The sequence below is a fragment of the Triturus cristatus genome, chromosome 4_1 (assembly GCF_964204655.1).
Source record: "Triturus cristatus chromosome 4_1, aTriCri1.1, whole genome shotgun sequence".
In the NCBI taxonomy this organism is placed as follows: domain Eukaryota; kingdom Metazoa; phylum Chordata; class Amphibia; order Caudata; family Salamandridae; genus Triturus; species Triturus cristatus.
This window is the reverse complement of record NC_140585.1, coordinates 316,602,660-316,624,974: the sequence shown is the minus strand read 5'-3', so window position 1 is coordinate 316,624,974 and position 22,315 is coordinate 316,602,660. Positions and strand designations below refer to the sequence as shown.

Here is a 22,315-nt window from a genome sequence, read left to right as displayed (position 1 = left end):
GTCCTCACAGCTGCAGGGACAAGGTCAACACTTCTGAACTATCTGACATCGGTGGACATTGCTTTTCCGTTGCTACTTGTCACCTCCGAGTGGCATAGACTCTGTCCACTCTGCTTGCAGGTTCTTCACTTCAAAAATCCACCCTCTGATTCCACCAGACTTCTCCAGCGGCATCTTTCTTGAAGTCCTCCATTGTGGTCTACAGCAGTTTCGGACGTCACTTCGCACCTATGCACCCTGCTTCTCTGGTGTAGGTATCCTGGTTCCTGGGGTATCCACGGGTGTGGTGGCTCTCCAACCTTCTGTCTTTCACAGAGTTTCTTCCGGGTCTGCTGGGAAAGGTCCTTCTCCAAAAATGCAACTGTGACTTCCCCATTGACTTCTATTGGACATGCGGCTGTGTTTCCACTCTGCACACAAACTCAGTTCCTAGGTACTTACCTTTGGTGGTTCCTTGGCTTACCAGCTCCTCTAAGTTTCCTGGTCCAAGTCCCGACTTCGGTCGCAGTTCACATTCCACTTTTTTAGTATATGGTTTGGTCTCTCCCTGAAGGCCATTGTATTTTGTGCTTACTTACCTGTTTACAATTGCAGTAGTATTGTGTATTTGTGTCTATATCTCTGGGTAGGAGATATACCAATGTGTTAGTAAGTGTTGTGTAATAAAATGAGGCATTTTTATATATACACTGGGTTTTTTTCCGTTCAACCCTCACTACATAGGCCTGGTAAAACAAACTGCTTAGCACTCCTTTAAGATGAGACTGAAGGCTGCTCTCCACAGCTACCTCTTTGAAAGCTTTCTATGGTTATCAAAGACCACTAAAATCACCATAAGGGCTGCCTGGATTAGTGCAAGGTGCTTCATTTAAATAAGTGTGCACCATATACTAAGCCAGCCTCCTACACATACCGTTTCTCTCAAATTCACTTAATTTTCTACCTGCATCAGAACAGCTGTTGGAGGAACATTTGTCTATTTTGCGGCAGGGGTTCCTTAGTTTTTGGGCATGGGAGCCATAGAGATTGTCCCGACATCAGAAATTGGGCCTGGATGTTACTCCTATTATTTCCTGGTGCCAAAGGAGGACAGAAGTCTTTGCACCATTTTAGATCTTGGCCCTCTCATTTTTTTACCTGAAAAAGGAAAACACTCAAGGTGCTCACATTGTCCCAAGTTCTATCTACTCTAAATCCAGAAGACTGGAAGACAGCACTGGCTGGACTTGCAGGACTTTCAGATTCAATCCAGGTTCCAGAGGAAACTGCACAACAATGGTGGCTGCTTGATCAGAATTGGACCAGCGGAAGAGCCCTTTTCCATCTCCACCCACAGTTGACAGTGCTGACGGATGCATTGCTGTTTGGTTGAGTGGGTCATCTGGGACTGATGGAGATCAGAAGATTCGTCTCCAGAAGAGACTCCTCCAAATAAATCTGCTGCCGTTGTGGGCCATTTGCTTGGCTTAGAAGGCATTCTTTCCGTCCATCAAAGGGAGGCTGGTTTAGGTCCTCACAACAACACTGCCATGTGGTACTGCAGTAAGGAAGGCAGAGTAGTGTTGTGGGACCTGCACCAGGACACCCTGCGCTTCTTGAACTGGCTGAGTGTGCAGGGTATCTTACTGGTTCTGGCAGTTTGTTAGTGTTAGGCATGTCCCAAACAAAGGACTAAAATTCCGTTTTGTTCTTCAAGGAAGTCCCTTCTTTTTCGGGAGCCTTCAGTGGTCTTTGACTGGGATGTTGCCCTATACTTTTGTTTGTTCAGCGTTGTGTTGACTTCAGAGTACCTCCCTAGTAACGGGAGTGTTTTCAGGTTCCACTTTGCGTACTAGTTTGCTTGACATTTCGTCTGCATGCGGTAGTGTAGAAGCCTCTTGTCCTCTAGCAGTTGTTTTGGTTAACAAATGCCCATATCCATTCATTGGACCTTTAAGATATGCTGGCAGCTGCCCCTTCAAAGAGAATGATAGTTGGTTATGAATCTTGTGATTTTACTGTCTATTCTCTCATCGTATGTGTTATATCCCTGCTGTTGAGAGAGTTTGACCAAAAAGACTGAGGCTTTAATATCTGTTCTTTGAAGATAGGGAGTTTGGGTTGATTGATGGGTGCTTTGGACAGTTATACCCAACTTTTGTAGTGGGTGTGCATGTCCGAATAATTTCATTCATTCTGCCAGCGCATGGTGTACCTTCCTGTGTCGAACTTGGTTCTGCCTTCAATGACTCCTTTGCTTCTTGCCTATTTGGTATTATTATCAAGAACAGTGGTCCCTACTAATAATAATTATGATACAAAATACTAAATAGCAGTTTAATAGTTCAAAGCAGATAAATACAAACACAATTTCACAGATGTCCACATGGGCTAGCACAGCTCAGCCAAAAACAAGAACCTGCCCTCAGGAAAAACACTTCCAATAAGTGCATACAGAAATGTAGGCAACACAACTGACGTGGACCGCAATATTATAATTTTAGTTTTGTATTTATCTTCTTGGAAAAACCAAAATGCCAATTATTTCTAGGAACCATTGGTTCGAAGACATGTGTGCTGTAGATACACATGCTTTGCATACTCCTGCCATCTAGTGTTGGGTCCGGACTTTTGCAAGTTGTTTTTCTTTGAAAAAGTCTTTCCCAGTCACGAGGTGAGGTGACTCCTCCTTTCGGTGATATTGTGCATGGGCATCGACTCCTTTGTGAGATTGATTTCTTTCCGCCATAGGTATTGGACGTGAATGGTGGCTCTCCGGTTCGAAACCTTTATCTTCGGGTTCCCCTTGGTATGCAATCCACTGTATCCTCGTCAATATTGTTCTTGTACATGTTTCACTATTGTCTGTGTATCGAATAGATAGGAAAACTCCATCTTCGATCGAGAAGACATTGTGGGCGGCCTTCAGGCCTAGCCGCGTCGGTCAACTTCCACTTAATTCCGCACTAGTCAGTTTTCTGCCGATGGAACGGATTCTGTTTCAATTCTGTCCTCGGTGCCACTCCAAGTACCCGCGCATCGACCTGCATAAAGTCTGCAACCTGTCCTCTCACAGAAGCACAAAGAAGAGGATTGTGGCGCTTGTCCGTTCAAAAAGACTTTGTGGGATTGTCGGACTCGACAAAGTGACATGCAACGACAAAACCTTGAACACACTCCAGCTATCTTCGGAGAAGACACCAAACTTGAAGAGATGGAGGCGTCCGTGACAGAAGAGGAGGAGGCCTTCTCTATCCACGATTCTGACTCTGAGCTGGAAATAGAGTTATAGTTCACCAGGACGGTGCCGTGAGTAAAAAAGCCCCTTTGCCCTTGAAACTCTCTTCGATTTAAATAAAAGGCTTTGGCACCACCACTGCCTTCTGGCCATGGTCGGCACCGAGACTCTGCTTCCAACTCCCTGGTCTCAGCACTGAAACAGTCAGTCAAGCCTTCCGGCTCTGGACCTAGTTGAGAAAAAACATCTTCGGCATGGAAACCTTCCGCTCCAAAGACCAAAAGGACAAGTGCGGTTTGGCCCGAAACCTACGGCACCAAAATTAAAAGAATCCCTTCAGAAGCCTCCATAACCTATCCTAGAAATTATAAAGGAGAAACTGGACCCTAAGCAATATAAAATCTATATAAATCCAGACACTGGACATATATTGGCTAAAGGTGTGCCACCTCTCAAAAGAAAGATTATTTCAGAAGACACTAACAGCTACAAGATTCCTCTAAAAAGGAGGACCTGGCTACAAGTCGTATCTACCATAATCCTCAATCCCCTCCACCATCTTCACCAGGGTCTTAGCCAGATATGAGGCCCACTGAGACAAAATGGAAGACCTGCTTCAACACTTCCCAGATGTGCATAACAAGAGAGCTCAAGAATTAGTGCAAGAAGGTAAACTAATATCTAATTCCACCATTAGATGTGCTCTAGATGCTGTTAACATTGCAGCAAGGGGAGTTAATGCCATTATACTCCTTAGACGACATGCATGGCTTAGGATTTCAGGGTTTAAACTGGAAGTTCAGCAATCTATCCTCAATACTCCTTTTGACAAAACACATTTTTGGACCTCAAGTAGATGAGGCACTCAAAAAAATGAAAAAAGAGACAGAGGTAGCAAATTCTATTGGAGCACGTCAGTTCCCACTAACAGAGGCTCCTTTCATCGTTCATTCTATAGATTAGGATCGAAAGGTAATTACTCAGACCCTAATACCTCCTCATATAAATCCAACACACAACCCTCTCCAACTGGAGGTTTCTATAGAAGTAGGTACAGATGAAACCATTTCAAGGGTAGAGGTAAAGGCACACCAGCACGTGCCTCCCCATCTCCCAATAAGCAGTGACTTTCCTACAGTTCCCCCTGATCATTTTACTCCTTTCAAGGGAAGACTTCAAAATGTTTTCCAATTTGGCAATCAATAACATCGTACAAATGGGTATTAGACATTATCCAACATTGTTATTGCCTGAAGCTTACCAGCAATCCCCCCAATATGCAGCCACAAACTTTCGTTACAGCACCTACAGCTCCTCAAACAAGAAGTACAAGGTCTTTTAATAAAAGAAGCTATATAACCAGTTCCATTACAACAGTGTTTACTCACTGTACTTCTTAATCCCCAAAAAGGACGGGTCCCTAAGACCAATATTGGACCTAAGAATGTTAAACCTGTACATACTGTCTGAAAAGTTCCATATGGTTAAGCTGCAGCAAGTGCTCCCACTTCCACAGCAAGGCGACTTTATGTCCACACTAGACTTAAATGATACATACATCCACATTCCTGTTTACCCAGCACATTGCAAATATCTCAGATTTGTGATAGCAGGAAATCACTATCAGTTCAAAGAACTTCCATTTGGAGTTAATACTGCACCCAGAGCGTTCACAAAATGTCTAGCAGTAGTAGCAGCTCATCTTAGAAGACAACAAATTCATGTCTTCCCATATCTAGATGATTGGCTCATCAAAGCCAGCACACAGCAAAGTGCTTGCAACACACTCAAACTACCTTACACCCTCTCCATCAATTGGGATTCACAGTCAATACGCAAAAGTCACATTTTCAACCCTCACAAATGCAGTCCTATCTGGGAGCGGCTCTAAACACACACAGCTCTAGCCTCTCCCAATGCAGCCAGAACTCTTTTACTACAATTTCAAACCAACAAATACTTAAGCCAGGACTTTTATGCAACTATTAGGGATGATGGCATCATGCATCGCAATAGTGCCTCATGCAAGATAACACATGCGTCCTCTACAGGAATGCTTAGCACGTCAGCATCAATCACAGGGTCAATTTGCAGATCTAGTGGTGGTAGACAGCCGCACCCATCTCTCTCTGCTATGGTGGAACGCACAAACCCATAAGGTCCGCCCTTCATCAACCCTGTTCCACAAATCATAGTAACAGACGCATCTTTCACAGGTTGGGGTGCTTATCTACAGTATTTAATAATTCAGGGTCAATGGAACAACAAACACAAAAGTCTACACATAAACTATCTAGAGCTTCTAGCTGTGTGTCTATCACTAAAAGTTTTCAACCTCACCTCAAAGGGAAAGTTGTCCTAGTCCGCACGGACAATATGACAGCCATGTACTATGTACAAATACAGGGGTGGGGACACCTTCTCTACAACTGTCATGCCTCTCTGACCATTTGGTGTTGGGCAATTCATCACAGAATTCATGGGCTTGCAGAGCACCTCCCAGGCGTGAACAATCAAATTGCTGACCTCAGCAGGATGCAGCAACAAATACACGAATGGGAGCTTCATCCACAGGTTCTCATTCCATACTTCCAAAAATGGGCATTCCCACAAATAGATCTGTTCGCCACAGCAGACATCTCAAAATGTCCAAACTTCGCCTCCAGGTTCCCACACCCTCTATCCAAAGGCAATGCCCTATGGATGAACTGGTCAGCGAGGTTTGATTATGCTTTTCCGCCTCTCCCTCTCCTTCGGTTTCTGGTTTGGAAACTCAGGCAAACATCACTCGCACTGATTTTAGTGGCTCCCACATGAGCTTGTCAACCATGGGTCACCACACTGTTAGAACTATCAGTGATTTCACATCAAAAGCTGCACCTCAAGTCCAGTCTTCTCACTTGGAACCATGGTGAAATCAGACACCCAAACCCCAAGGAACTCAACCTAATGATCTGGCTCCTGAAGTCATAGAGTTTGGATACTTAAATTTACCACCAGATTGTATGACAATCCTTAAAGCAAGACAACCTACTATCAGAGAATGTTATGCGGCAAAATGGAAGAGATTTGTTGTATATTGTAACAACAAAATTATTAATCTGCTAGATGCATCCATACAAAATATTATTTGTTGCCTTTTGCATCTACAGCGAGCTGGCTTAGCCGATACATCCATTGGGTTGCACCTTGCAGCAGTAGCCACATATCTGCAAAACAGACAACACTTATCCTTTTTTAAGGTTCAAGTAATTATAAAGCCACTTAAAAGAATAATACCACCCAGGGTACCACCTGCACCAGTTTGGAACCTTAACATCGTTCTCACAAGGTTCATGGTTCCTTCTTTTGAGCCATTACACAATTGTTCATTACAATTTCTTTCATGGAAAGTCACCTTCCTAATTGCTATCACTTCATTAAGGAGAGTTGGTGAGCTACAGGCATTAACCTTAGAAGACCCCTTCTGTCAACTTAATAGTGTAGTTCTCCATACAAACCCAAAATTCTTTCCAAAAGTTTTTTTTGCTTTTTATATTAACCAATCAGTTGAGTTACCTGTGTTTTTCCTTCAACCTGATTCAGTGGCAGAAAGAGCTCTTCACACAATTGATGACGGAAGGGCACTATTATACTATATTGAGAGGGCAAAAGATTTTCGTAAAACAAAGCAACTTTGTGTCATTCGCTCCACCTCACAAAGGCAATCCTATCTCTAAATCTGGTATTTCTAGATGGGTTGTTAAATGTATTCAAACGTGCTATGTTAAAGCTAAAAGAACTGCATGCCAAGAACAGATGCTTACAGGGTAAGTAACATAATCCGTTTGAGGCATGTGTGCTTTTCATAGACTATATAGCAGTATTCTCCCAAAGCGGTATCTAACCGGTAGGTGTTGCAGTTGTTCGAAAAAGTGTATTTAGCACTGCTTGACCTACTTTAGCTTGTTGACGTGCTAACACAGCCATACAATGTTTAGTAAAAGTGTGTGGTGTAAACCATGTTGCTGCTTTACATATATCAGCTATGGGAATGTTACCTAAAAAGGCCATAGATGCTCCTATTTTTTTAGTGGAATGTGCTCTAGGAGGTGGGTCCCATTGTCACGTTTTACTACTGCATTTCAACAGTGTGAGTTGTGTTGCCTACATTTCTGTTGGCACTTATTGGAAACTTTTCCTGAGGGCAGGCCCTTGTTTTTTGGCTCAGCGTTGCCAGCCCATGCAGACACCAGCTTTCTTTGAAAGTGCCATGTTTGCTTGTTGCAATAGACCACATTCTGAAAATTGACATGCAGCTCAATTGCTTCTTTTCCCATCTTCTACTCTTCTGTCACGTAAGATCACCCGTTGCTTGGAAGATTACCGCCTCCCCAATGGTGGTGTTTCTTTGGTTTTTATGTCCAGTTAGGGTTAAACTATGATGCTTGATGCCCTTTTTTACTGTGAGTCAGCATTCTGGTGCTGATTATGCTGAAAGGACATATGTTCTGAAGGAGGGTTGCGCTTTTGGACTTCAAGGTGGGGATGTTGTACACAGGGTAACAGTTCCATGTTGTACTTTCTTCCGGTTTTAGCTTCCCATCACAGTTGCTTGGGAGATTTTATGTTTTTTCTTCACAAAAAGGCCTCAAAGAGGTCTGCTTGAGCATGACAGCAGGTTGAGTTTGTTATTCGACTCCTTGGAGCATGGTTCAGTGTATTTTTTGTGTCTGCTCTAATGGGCTGTATGTTATTTGGTGTTTCGCCTAGCTTTCAACTGGGTATAATATTGCTGTAAGTTGGCAGGTTTTTATGTTGTTACTTCTGTGTTTTCGGGGAATAACATGTGGAATTCAGATTTACTTTGCTGATTTCCTCTTTATTTTTCATTGGTAATGAACCCACTGACTTAATCTGCTAGCAGCCCACTCGTATAGGCATCTGATGTAATAGGTTATATTTTAGGAAGCAGATCATTGTAAAAAGTTCTTATGAATGACTCCTTCTGGACGAAACTGAAAATAATGCATGGCAAGAAGTGTATAAAACACATACTAAACTATAACTAGCGCTGGAGTGAGCAGTGCAAAAAACAGTCAACTATGACCGTGAATCCTACTAGAGATTACCATAAAGTGTCCTGGTTATGTGTTGACATCTGTACGCAGTCACTTTAATGCCACTTGTTGAAAACCTTTTCTGACTTAACCTTTCTAAACAGCATATGACATAGAAATCCCTATATCAAAACACATTTGGTTCTGAAATCTGCAAAAAACGTCATTAAATCCCCATTTCTCATCTGTGTGCATATGCATTGTTGTGCAGTCAAAAGAACTCTTGCTAAGTCACTGAGTTTGCCTGCTTGTTTGCTTACTCTGTCTAGCTGAGACGCACTGTTTTGCCTTCAGATACTAAACATTTCACACTGTTGTTTCTTTCTGTAACAAACTACTCTCTTTTTATGCTTCAGGGAAGATGGTGAAAAAAGTCTGTCCTTGCAACCAGCTTTGTAGTAATTATCTCTTTTCTATATCTATATTTGTGCATTTATATTTCATTATTATTTAAGGTATTATGAGAAGGGCCTTTCACCTCATTTCCCATTATAGCTCTCATCAAAAACTTGTCAGAGTCTAACTTAAGAAAGCAACTTACCAGTCACTGGCCTGCAGAGTGCATGGGCCTGCACATAAGCCTCAACCGATAATGCTTGTCTAACCCTACTTTCATTTTTAGTAGTATCCTCTGAGGCAACTTGTCACTGACTCACTTAGTCCGAACCACTACTCTTTGCTCTCTGTGTTCGCAGTGACTTGTGGGATTGGGCACATTGCTCCAAAATCTCTTTCGCAGGAACTTGCCATGCTGGAATGGACTACGTCGGAAACCACAGACTCGCTCCCAGTAGTAAAGTGTGGCCTAGTTAATCAGTGGGTCAACTTTTTCCCCACCCAATAACAGTAACCGTGATTGCTTTGTCTCCTGAACAATGTCAGTAATGGATGCCTTACTTCTAAGATGGTCAGAAAATACCAAAATAATGTCTACCCCTCCTCCAAACTGATTGCTGCCTGTCCTCTAGAATGGCTGTATATGTTCTCTTAACACATTCACCACTGTCCTCCAAAACACTTCCTTTCCCACCTCCATTTCTCCGGACCTAGAGTGCCTCAGAAGCTGCAATTCCATCAGCGCTATGTTTCTACTTGCTTCTGTTTTGCCCTCAAAAGTACTGATTCTCAGCACTCAATACTTTGACATGCAGGGTCTTCTTGACATTAGTTTACATACGTTGTCATCTATCTTAAATGGACCATTGCTTTTTTCTGTCTCTCACCAATTGTATTGCCAGCATTATACTAGGGTTACATATATGATTTTTTTTTTAAACAGACTTTTATTGAATTTCAGAAGCTAACACATTCAAACCCCCTGCCCACTAACTGGCCACCCAGATAAGCCAGGATGTAGGATAACGACCAGCCCGCCAATCGGAGCACAACGACATACCTCTCTTCTCATAAGGCGTCTGTGCAGTAATGCAGTCCGTCCACAAGGGTAAACCATTACCATGGTGCAACACAATCAAAAGACCCCCCACCCCAACCACCTTCTCAAGCATGTCGCCAGTGTCTAATGTAGTCAAGTGGACAATGAAGCCTCCCGTACCACTTGTCGGATTCCCCTCCCACAGGGCACAGCAGTGAGTGTATCAAGAGCACAGGAGGAAGCTGCTTATCCCGGGTCCAGAGTCCTCCCCTCGCCCTGTATTCTCATGAACGTGGAGAAAGTCTCAAGGGTCTCATGCCATATCCCCCTCCTCAGGATCCCCCTCGTCGTCTACAGCTGGCTGTTTGAACAGTTCCAGGATAGGCTTACATATATGATCATGAATTCAATTTAGATGCCCTTCTGGTCCTGCACTAGATCCTAGTATTAATTGAAACGGTTTTGTTTCAGTTAATGCACATTTATTTTTTATATTAATCAGTTGATCTGTATTGTACACCTTGTTATGTCTTCTACTAAATATCTTTGGGGTTTCAGGGTGCTAAACGACTCTTGTGAAATATACCATGCCACTGTAGTGAACTGTCCCAACATTTCCGCACTCATTTTCATTATCAACTAAGACCTTCATTTGCCATTTGAAAAAAAACACTTTCTTATGTTGCCTCCATTCCTCCAGTGAGGAATTGTTTTCATTGGGCATTAATTCTAATGTGGGCTCTTCTAATGGACACCCCTTGTGGCGGCTTTGGATTCACGGCTGATGCCTAGAACACTGATTTCCTTTTACTGGTTATCGTTTAACAAGAAGCATTTATGAACCTCAGGCTTAGTGTTCATCAACCCCTTTCAAATTGTTCATTCAGGACAGACTGGTACTCATTAAACATTCTCCTTTCAGTATTAAATTGCAGCCACTCTTTCTCATGAAAGTGATTTGACTGCCTCAACTCTTCAACTGAAGAATGCCTCTGCAGTTGGATGTCAAGAGATTTACGCTTTTATATATGTACTGGATATTTTTTTAGAGTGGCACACAGCCAATCATCAAAGATGGCACACTGGTGCCTCTTGAAATTTCACCTTACTCTGATACAGCTGAGACAACAGGGTTGCCTTATGGTATTTTCCCATCACAGATATCTATAGGGTAGCTACTATGCCTGCATAATATGCCCTCTGTTGGTATAACTCTCTAGATCTTACCCCCGATGTCTAGGTGTGGTTTGAAAGTTCTCACATGTTTTTCTGAGGCATGACCTAGTTCATACCTGTTTTTCACATCACTGTGGAATATTGTAATACATTCGAAAGAGAGATACAGGGTTTAGTTATAATACAAACACTCCTGCCCACTTGCATCTTTTGCTATTCTTTCTATGCATTTGGTTTGAGGTGCTGTGCATCTGTACTGGTGTGATAGATTATATTCCCTCATAGTGACATGAAAATGCTGTGCAATATCATTTGGATACAGTTTAATTAAAACATCTGTCCAAACATAAGTGGTTGTCTGCCTCACCAGTGGGTATTTGGATCATCAACACTGATAGGCAGTGAAAAGATTAACGTAACAAAAAGTAGTGGAACTGTGAGCAGAAAGCAGTGCAGAGTGAGGGCCGCAAGAGTGGGTTCGAAGACATGGATTCTCTCTGCTGTTCATAAAAGATAGGATGTTTAAGTGTATGCATGACACCCTGGAATACATTTTCAAATTATTTAAAATTGAAAGGAATTTTAACAAGAAAATCTTATCTGTAAGCAACATTTTTGGAAATGGGAAAAGATGCTCCTTCAAATATCCATTTATGGAATTTGCCCATAGACATTTGATTGTAAACGCCACTGGAGCAGTGATTTTTAAAAAAAATCATATGCTCCTATACTAAAACTGAAGAACAATTAAAAACTGCCTGTGTAATACATGTGCCAGCTTCCTTTTCCAGTGTGCCTAGCAGGAAGGCAGAAAATTATGGTGGCATGTTTCTGTTTATAAGGAAATATCACACTTACCCTATCTTGGGTGGGTTTGGAATGCTGCAGCTTGTTTTTCTCCTGTTTGTTTCACAACTGTGTGTGCAAAGAATGACTCCTGGTCGAGCATCCCAAAACCAACAATGTACGACTACACGCACTCTACCTGAGATCATTTTGTTACCGCTGTCAAATTTGAAACTGAATTTCTGGGCTTCATGTGTAGACTGAGTAACCAGAAGTAGCAGGAAAACTTCAGGGCAGCTTTTTTAGTCCAGACATCTTTATACCCCTCAATGTTGCTTTGAAGAATCAGGGCAGGGGTGGAGAAGGGTGAACATTCAGTCTTGGGAGAATGGCTCTAAGGGGCATGGGCTATGGAGGATTCACCATTTTGATTCTGCTTTAAAGTCAACTTGAAATCAGCTCAGTTTGATCCGTATCCAAATTTAATTTGTTCCATACTTAAGGTCACAATGAGTCTAATTGTTGAGTATGTCAGCAATTTAAGTATTCAAAACAAATAAAAAGACAACTTATACCTCAACATCGTGATTGTAGTTAGACTTGTGGAAACAGAGAGGACAAACTGACAATGCCCACAGGTCGTGTTAGGTTTGAGAATTATGCCCAGCTGGGGGAACACAGCCCTTCTGGGGCAGCAGGCCCAGAAAAACAGTATCACGGTGCAAACAGATTTAGATTACCAGTGCTTAGATTCTGCTGTAATTGAAGAAATTGTGACTACTTGGCAAGGTACAGATGCTCCGTTTTGACATGTGCACACTAACTGTGTTTTAAAGGTGGAAAGACAGAGAAGGGAACAAAAAAGGAGCATTAGCTCCATGGCTCTGAGCGCCATCTTAAGGGTTTACAAAAGGAGCAAGAAAGGCCATTGACAAAATGCTTTGAAATCGTGAAAAACCACAAAAAAAGTCTTCAACGGCATACAAGCCACTATCTCAGTGGACCTCCTGTGCAAGCCTCAGAACTCTTTAAGACTCTAAGGTCAGTGGCCACTAGACCTTTAAAAGTCATTTATCTTTCAGGTTGGAATAGAAAGATTTTACTGACTTTAGAAGACTCTCAGGGTTGATAAAAAAATTATTGTATATATGCAAGTCTAGGCACAACATAATGTACATTGTCCCATATAGGGGTCACGGGGTGCATAAGAGGAGACAAATTGCAGGTTAGCCCATATAAATCTCTTAATTAGTAAAGTAAAAGAAAGACGAGGCAATTTTTCAAGCACTAGGGGCATACAGTATTTGTAAACATGCAAAGTCACAACTTTTAACACTACACAAGTCTTACTACCCAATTCCCAGATTAGGATACCAGTAACAGTAGAAAAGAACCGCCAATCTGTAGATTGAGGATTGTGATGATCATTAGGACACATTTATCATGGAACCTTAGTCAAAGTAAGCCCATAAAGCAATGTTTTGTCATGCCAAACAATACATCATCATATCACTCTTTGATGTAGAGAGCAGCTCACAAGCATTTAGTTGAAGATGGTCGATTAGGAAAATATTTTCCACGTACTAAGTCTGTCGCACACTGAAAAGACAAACCAATACTTGACATCGTTGAAAGCTGTGCTTAAAACAGCTATGGAAAATGTTAAGGCTCTAGTAAAGTCTGGCTATGTCACTCCCACAGTGTAGAAAAGATATAAAGCAGCCCATTAATGGCCTCTTAAATCAAGTGACATGTTTTTGCTAACTCAGTGGCAGTCCTACAGCAGGAGAATGGTATTCCAGCAAGGCTCTGGGGGAAGGACCACTGTCAAAAAAGGAAAGTGCACACAATGATGTGGTGGGAAAGGTGATTGCGATGCTGTGGATATCTTAGTCTTAAACTTTCCTCAAGTCATATGACAGGCACCAGGGAATGGAGAGGGAAGATCTCTTTTAGTACTTGCCTGAGGCACATAGGAAGGGAAGTTATTACTGAGAGAGAGACTGCTTCTCGGGGAAGCATCTGTTGTGCCCTTGATGCAGCGGACAAAGCCTGTCGTCAAGTTTATGCCAGTCTCTTACTTTGTTGGTATGCATGGCTCAGAATATCAGGCTTTACAGAGGAAGGCCAGCGGCAACTGATAAAGATTTCATTTGATGGAGGTTATCTGTATGGCACAAAAAGTAAATCAGTTGGGGGCGTGGCCAAGATGGCGTCTTGGTAAGACGCAACGCCTGGGCCCTCCGCTCCAACCGGGCCTTTCACCGCATTATCGGCGGCGGGAAGGTATCTTGCCCTGCAAAAACCCTCCCGCTAGGAGCACCGTCCTCCCGAAAAGCTGGGGTGGCAGCATTATGGCCCTGAAGTCAGTTTTGGTGTCATCGCGGAGCGGCCCTGTCCGCGCCGTGGCTCAGGCGCCAGTGGTGGCATTGCTGCGGAACGGCCCTGAGGAGCAGCCGGGCGTCCGTAGGTGATTGCTGTCAGCCCGGCATAGAGGGCGAAATTTGGTGTCCCACGGCGGTTCCCGCAAGGTTCGGGAGACCTCGCAGCAAAGCGAGGAGCAGGCACGTATAACGCGGAGCTGAAAGTGACTCGAGCAGTGAGCCTCACGCAAGGCCCTGGCTCCGCTGGGAGAAGGCCTCAACTCCGGTGGCTGTGTGAAGGGGGTGCCGTGCCTACAGCTCGCGGGGTCCCTTGGTGCTGTTGCACTGCCTGCTTTATTACCCATTTGAAGAGACTGGCTAGCAGCCAGTCGATGCGGGTCTGGTGATCCTGTGAAGCTTCAGGCGGTGCAGTTTCTGGAGCAAGGCCTGAGGCAGGGCCTGCGCGGAGCCTCAGGTGGGATTGAGCGTCTCGGAGGCCTGGTCCGGGCATAAAGAACCTAAAGATGTGTGCGATCCTACGAGTGGGGCATTGTCTGTGCTCCCTCACTCATCAGCCTTGCTTTAGAGGTCGCCTGGACAACTGTGACACCCACCTACATCTTTCAGTCACGCTGGAGCGTCCAGGACAGGGCAGCAACTCGCTGGGAGGCCCATCCAGGAGGCAAGCAGTATCACAACGGTGCCAAGACGGTAGGGCCCCAGTGGCAGGCTTCTGATACCTATTTTGCTTTCACCTCACAGCGGTTGGTCGAGGGAGTGATTAGAGGGCCCATGTGAGAGAGCGCCTAGCGGAGGCCCTTCAGCCGTGACACCGCTCTCCCATTCCCACGCATAGTTCACCCCACCTGTGGATCCCTGCGCACCAGGGCTGCACCAAGTCAGCACAACAGTCTGAGTCAGCCTGGAACGGGGCACGCAGATGAGATGGAAGGTAGTGAGTCTAGAGGGCCCGGTCAGCCAATCTGTCCTTGAGTCGCTTTTCTCCTCTCTGAGAAAATCTGTCCACAATGAAACATGGCGAGCAAGATGGCGACATTGAGGCGCTGGTAGTGGGCCTTTTCTGCTCCATTCTAGGGGAATCCCCACACTTCCCGATCAAGCTGGATCCCACTCATAGAGTAGGCCCACGGCGGGCTGCCCCTGCGCTCCCGGCGGACATACTGACTTGTGTCCATGATTATCAACTGAAACAGAAGATTCTCCACGAGGCTCATCGATGCCTGGACTTTACATATCAGGGGCAGAAGCCCACGTTATACCAAGACCTGGCAGCTTCCACTCTACTCCAACGTAAGTCTTTTCGCCCGATTACACTCCACCTCCGAGAATCTGGCATTAAATATTCCTGGGGGCATCCGTTTAGGTTGATCTTACTTACAAAGGGGAAATGAGGCAAACCCGCTCATTCCCAGCAGCCTATAAACTCTTGGGCATTGACGAACCCGCGACAGACGAGTCTTGTGAGGACTCTCGCCCCCGCAGATCCCGGAGTGGCCATGGTTGGACCACCATTAAGCCCCCAAGCCCATCGGCGTGCCCTGACTCGGATACAATGGCCAAGGAGGAGCAATCAGTGTTGTCAACCCTCGCAGGGGCGTCCTCGGAGTGCGATGGAACTTGCTCCAACTGCATTCCGATGCTTTGAAGTCTGCACCCTTGCCCAACGCCGGCGGCATTGACAATTTAATCATGGCCTCACCTGGGGGAGCAGTACGCTCTTAACACTGACTTTGGTTTTTTTGCATCATGTTCACGTTTTTTTTTGTTGTTGGGGCTTTTGTTATTTTTTTCAATGGGGTCTCCTCCCCCCTGCTGCGTCTCCCCCAACCTGCACACAGGAGCGCGACCCTTGTAAACTACAGGTGCTCTGCCTGGGATATTGCGGGAACTGGCTGTTATGGGTTAGACTAGCCCTCACGCACATACAGCGCGGCATGTCCACACCACCTGCGTAGATGAATATCACAATCCTGACTTTGAATGTGAAAGGGCTCAACAACCCCATTAAACGTAGAGCTATCCTGTCTTATCTGGAAAATTCTGAAGCCCATATTTGTCTGCTGCAAGAGACTCACATGCTGTCCAGCGATGCGCATAGAATGTATTCTAAGGCCTTCTCTCAGCAATACTTCTCTTCCCTTCCCACTAAGAAGGCTGAGGTCGCCGATTACACTTTCTACTCTCATGCCCAGGGACATATGCAAGGCTAGATTATTTCTTAGCGACCCGGTCTCTCCTTCCGATTGCACAGTGCTCAGTAGTCGAGCCTCAGGCACCATCAGGCCATGCAGCATTAACCTTGAAATTGCTATTCCCCCCCACCTCTCGATAACCATATTCCTGGAGGCTTAGGGACACGCTCCTCCACCGCCCTGAAGTAGTGGCGCGCCTCAGTAAAGCACTAGAAGATTTTTTAGCTACTAACAACACTCAGGACACTTATATCATCTCCCTTTGGGAAACTCTCAAATTAGTAGCCCGGGGCGACTTTATAGCCACGTCAGCTGCAGACAATAGGTTACGCAGGGAGAAAAGAGAGGAACACTGTAAGCAAGTATTGGAACTGGAAGAGATTCACAAGCCGACAGGGGCCCCTGAATTTGGAGGAAATTGAAAGCAGCACGGGCTCAGCTAGCCAGTCTGGACCTGGATAGAGCAGAGCACACCGCCCTTCGCTTGAGGCACACATTCTATACTGGGGGACAACTGTGGCTGCTGTTTGGCTCATAAATTGTGCACTCAGCAGCAGGCAGCGACAGCTCCGCTTCTCCTGACTGAAGGGGGTGCGGACCTCACACGGGAGGAAGATATAGCTAACGCATTCCGGGATTACTACGCGAATCTGTATGCTGCTCAGTCACTGCCTGATGAAAACCCCTCCAAATACTGTCTGGGCATAATGCTCTCACGGTTGACGCCTGACCAGGCTGGTACTCTGGATAGCCCCATTAGGGTCGAAGAGGTCATCTCAGCCATAGCTAGACTTAAACTTGTCAAATCCCCTGGCCAGATGGGTTTACCGCCATCTTTTACAAAACCTTTTGCTCAGTTCTAGCCCCAATACTGACCTGACTTTTTAACGCTGTCGATGGCACTATGGAGCTGCCGCCCACGATGCTCATGGCGTCAGTAGCAGTCCTGCCCAAACCTGGCAAGGACAACCGATATTGCTCCTCTTACAGGCCGATATCCCTTCTGAAAATAGATTTTAAGATCTTTGCTGGGATCCTAGCATATAGGTTGGGGCCTATGATGCCGGGATTGATAGAACCGGACCAAGCTGGATTTGTCGTGACCAGACAGTTCATCGATAATATCAGAAGGCTGCTGCACCTTCTGGATAAGGTGCATCGTCAGACGGAAGAGCGTGTCTTAATATCGGTCGATGCCAAAAAGGCATTTGACAGGGTTCATTAGCCCTTTATGGATACTGTCTTGGAAAGGTTTAGTGTTGGGTATCGATTCCGCCAATTGGTGTTCAGCGGCTATAGCCGCCCCTCAGCCACGGTTCAGGTGAATGTCCTTACCTCTGACCGCTTCCATATAACCAGAGGCAAGCGCCTGGGCTGTCCGCTCTCCCCCCTTCTGTTTGTCCTTATATGGAGCCGCTAGCACAGAGAGTTAGGGAAAATCAGCAGATCTAGGGGATTCTCTTTGGGGAATAGCGACACACCATTAGCCTCTATGCGGACAATGTTATCGCCACACTAGAGTCCTCCCGGACCTCAGTCTTAAACTTTTTGGCCGAGCTAGAGGAATTTTCGTCAGCTTCTGAATTTAAGGTTAAAATGGCCAAGTCACAATCTCTGGGCTTATCCTTACAATAGACAACTGCTGCTGCCTCGACTCAGGCGTGTCCAATTCGTTGGGACCAGCAAGCCATCCTGTACTTGGGCATTACACTGGTATTGTCTACCGCCAAGACAGTATCCCTTAATTATACTCTATTACTGCGACAGACTCAGCAGGAGTTGAAAGATGGCGGCCATTTGGTCTTTCATGGCTGGGTCGAGTTACAGCTCTTAAGATGAGCATTCTCACAAGGTCTTATACCTTTTTCAGACTCTTCCAGTGGAGCTGCCCCCCGGCGTATAGAAACGGCTTCAGTCTGAATGTTTTACTTTTGTTTGGGCAGACAAGAGACCGCAAATCAATAAAGACCTGAGCTGCAGACCCCATGAAGAGGGAGTTTTGGGGATCCCCGACCTTGATTGCTTTTATAAAGCGACACACCTACAATCCCTTCTGGAATAGGCCCAGCCGGAGTCGGAGAAGAACTGGCTCTTTTTGGAGCAAGCGCTGGCAGGACAGCATCTTTCGAAAGTCCCTTTCCTTTGCAAACCCTCCAGACCCCTGAGTTATATGGTTTACCTGTGGTGCGAGCCACCTTGAAAGCCTGGGATGCCACAGCCACACGCAACGGTTTGGCAACTTTTCCATCGCCCCTCACTCCTACTACTGAAAACCCAAATTTCTCACTGGGCCTTGACGGGGATGCATTTAGACACTGGGACAAAGCGAGGCGCAGGTCTGTAGGGCATTTCTTTGACTTAGAGGGCCCTTGGTCCTTCGAGGATTTTAAATCGGACTTAGACATGCCCGAAACCGAGCGATACCATTATTTGCAAATACGACATTGGGCTATGCAGCCCCAAGTTCGCCCGGGAGCCGAAAGGCGGCACACCCAGTACGAGTGATGGCTGCTCTCGAAGCAGTCCACTAAGCGACTCATTACATAATTGTATCACATCTTATGCCCCCCAGAACAGGTGGTTAAGTCAGCAGGCCAAAAATGGTGGGAGGCTGAACTTGGACGGACACTGACTCCCAGGGAGTGGGCAGATATTCACTATAGAGTTTGACACTCAGCACGTAATATCTCTAGTGTGGGGACAGTCACTAAGATAATGATGTACTGGTACCTTACACCTTCCTGACTACACAAAAGCGACCCGACTGTTACCCCACTTGTTGGAGGTGCTGCGACGCAGACGGTACACTACTACACTTGTTATTGGAATGTCCTACCGTCACCAACTACTGGGCACAAGTTCTAGACTAGATTGACTGTCACTTTGATACCACACTACTACGCGTCCCTGAATATGTTGTCCGGGGAGTGTCAGATAGGCTTACGTTTCCCTTCAAGTCCCGCAAAGGCAAAAAAATAGGTATAGCTCTAGGAGCGGCATTACAGAATATATAATCACACTGGGGCACAGACAGACCACCTACGATGCATGGATGACTCCACCGATTGTGGTACGTTCTCTGCATGGAGCGCATCTCTTTTTAGCTTCAAGGAGATGGGGCTTCCTTCGCTGAAGCGTGGCGACCCTTTATTGCTTGTTATGCCCTGAATTCCGTGAGCTCTCCTGCCCCAGAAACCTGGGGCTACTGCACCTACCTGCACTGATCCAAGAAAAGACCCAATTACCACAGCACTGATCAATGAAGTGACAGACCCAATCACCATCTTTCTGACAAAGCAGCTCGAATGGGGGGAGGAGATGGGAGGGGGGAGGGATGGAGGTAGGAGGGTTCACCTTGTTTATTTTGATGCTCTGCTAAACAATACGATGGTTGCTGCCTCATGACCTAGGCTTCATTTTTTGCTGCATCCCGTTTGTTGTTAAACCAATAAAAAGATTTCAACCTAAAAAGTAAATCAGTTATGAGAAAAACATCCAGAGTCTTCTAAATCAGTGGGTGCTTTAGCAGAAGAAAGGTTTTTACAAAAATACACTGGACGTGTTTCCATTGTCATGCTAGCTGTTTTTTCGAATAATCCTGGTTTTCAATCGTTGCCACAAAGTCAGTTCTCAGCGTCTTGCTGTCTGAAACAAAATCCGATCCTATAGACATTTTGGTGGCAGACTTGCATCATCCGCAAATACATTTATACCCCAACCTAGACAGTTGTTTATTAAACGGGATAACTGCTTTCCATTGCCTACCATGCTCCGAACAGATGAGGACCTTGATCCACACACTATGGTTTACCCTCAATTTGAAGAAATCACATCCACAAAGTAAACATTTTTTTTTAGCTCTACAATCAAGGTGAAAGCCTAATTGACAGAAGGAAGATTTTCTGCAATACAGAGGAACAAGCCCTCTTTATGTGATGTCTCAGTCTCGAACAATGAGCAAAGGTATGACGCTATTGAGATTGCTAGTTTCATGTACACTTAGGCTGTGTCCTATACAAAAGTGTTTAAAAGGCCAATGGTTGACCACAGTAATGTACAGGTTGGTTTGGAAAAATAGCCCAGGTGAGCGGGATAGCAAGAAAAAGTAGACTCAACGGCAGCTAATTCTCATGAAAGATGACTGTCTCACAGTTTGAGTGCACACTTAATAAGCGTAGCCATCTGTCTCACAGTTTGGGGGCACACTTAATAAGCGTAACAATCTGAAAGAGACACGTTAGTGATAGATTCCTTACCTTAGAATATCCCCAGGCACCAGACTGGATCCGTAAGGTTTTAGTCAGCAGTACCCCTGCGCGTCGGAAGGTGGCGTCGTGCTGCTCCGTGTCCGTCGCTGGCGTCGTAAGCGCCGAGATGACGTCACGGAGACTACTTAGGCGCCACCTATGCGCGCTGACGTCAGTTCTTTATTTTTCCCCGCCAGCATCCGCAGATCCGGTTAGAGCACGTACCCTAGTCAATTTTTGACCAAACTTTTGAGACTTTTTGTCTTACATTTTTGAGTCTTTGACTCCTGGTGCCACGTAGGGATGCCTGGACTTAAATCCTGCGGGGCCATACGATGTCGGTGGCGGACCCCCATGGCGTCTGTCTCTACTGTCTGGAGCGCGACCATGACTCCCGGTCATGTTCTGACTGTCTGGCCATGGCTCCGAAGGCCTTGCGGGATCGGTCCCGTAAGCTACTGGAGGCCTGGCAGTCGTCACCGCGCCGTTCGAGGTCCAGGGGTCGCTCAAAGAATCGCTCGCTTTGCCATCGTCATCGTTCCCCCGAGGTCGAAGTCTTCCCACTCGGATTCAGGTAAGAGACGTCATAAGAAGTTGAAGAAACGTTTCCGATCTCTGACGTCCCCTAGTCAGTCTCCGGACGAGGGGGCCGGGGGTACCACCCCCGCGGCTTTTTTGGAGCCTGTGAGTCCCGCGGCCTACCCACCTTATCCGGGTCCGTCGGCGACTCCTTCCCAGGTGCAAGTTTTTCTTGCATCCATTTACCGCCTCTTCAGGCCTCTGGCTCCCGCCGGCGCTCCTTTGGGCCCCACGGTCATAGTTGAGGGCCCACCCTTGCCGCCAGCTCTGGCGCTGGCGGCGGCTCCCATGCCGCAGGGACCTCAGCCGGACGGCTCCGATCCCAGCGCCGCAGTGGGTTCCGTTCGTTCCACCACTGCCCTTGCCCAGGTTCCCGGACAATGTTGCTCCTAGTTGGGACCCTAATTGGGACACGGAGCCAGAACGGTGTCGACAGGCGCCGTTCCTGATGTCGTTCGATCATTTGTATTCCCCTGTTCCCCCCGCCCACCTCCACTGCAGCCTGTTCCACAGGCAGTGGAGGAAGGGGAGGACTGCGAGGGGTCTGAGGACCCTCTTGCACGACAGTACGGATCAGAACAGGAATGGACGGAAGAGCTAGAGGATGCCGGTGGCCTTGACCTCGCCTCTGACCCTGTTTTTCTTTCTCCTCCTGCTGTGGCTATGGAGGAGGGCGTCACATACACTGTGGTGCTGCGTAGAGCAGCTGAGGCCCTTGACCTGCCTTCATTTGACCCTCAAGACTAATCTCCTCACTGAAGTACTTCAGCCGGCGACAAGCTCTTTGGAGACCTTCTTCCGTTCAATGATGCATTAACGGACGTCTTGATGGGCACCTGGTCTAGACCGGCCAAGGGGGTTCCCGTGGATAAGAATGTGGCCCGACGCCATCGCCCGGCCCCGGGTGACCCTGCTTTTCTATCCACCCACCCAACCCCGGAGAGCCTGGTCATCCAGGCCTCCGCTTCCCAAAGCGCATTCCCTATCGCTCCGCCGGATAAGGAATCTAAAAAGCTATAACAGTTTCATCTGCCAGCTTAGGGTTGCGGTCGGTAAACACCGCATGCCTCTTGGGCTGCTATTCCCATGCTGTGTGGGACACGGTTGCGCAGGTACTGCCCCAGTGTCTGGAGGAGGCTCGGACAATGGTTTCCCAAGCTGTTGCTGCGGGGAAAGATGCAGCAAAGTTCGCCATTAGGTGTGGACTGGACACAGCGGACTCACTAGGTAGGGCGATTTCCACGACGGTGGCCCTCCGTC

The 22,315-nt window shown here is 46.2% G+C and overlaps 1 protein-coding gene across 10 annotated transcripts in view; it reads left to right on the top strand.

The window, feature by feature from the left end:
• The window catches only part of WNK1 (WNK lysine deficient protein kinase 1), a 1,135,119-nt gene that overhangs the window by 1,075,171 nt on the left and 37,633 nt on the right, over positions 1-22,315 (top strand). For 6 of the 10 annotated variants that reach the window (XM_085652258.1, XM_085652257.1, XM_085652255.1 and 3 more), the window contains one exon: positions 8,673-8,714. The exons of the other annotated variants lie outside the window; for them this stretch is intronic. In XM_085652258.1, the coding sequence (XP_085508384.1) occupies positions 8,673-8,714 (42 nt within the window). The remainder of the gene's footprint in view (positions 1-8,672; positions 8,715-22,315) is intronic. 10 annotated transcript variants of the gene reach the window in all.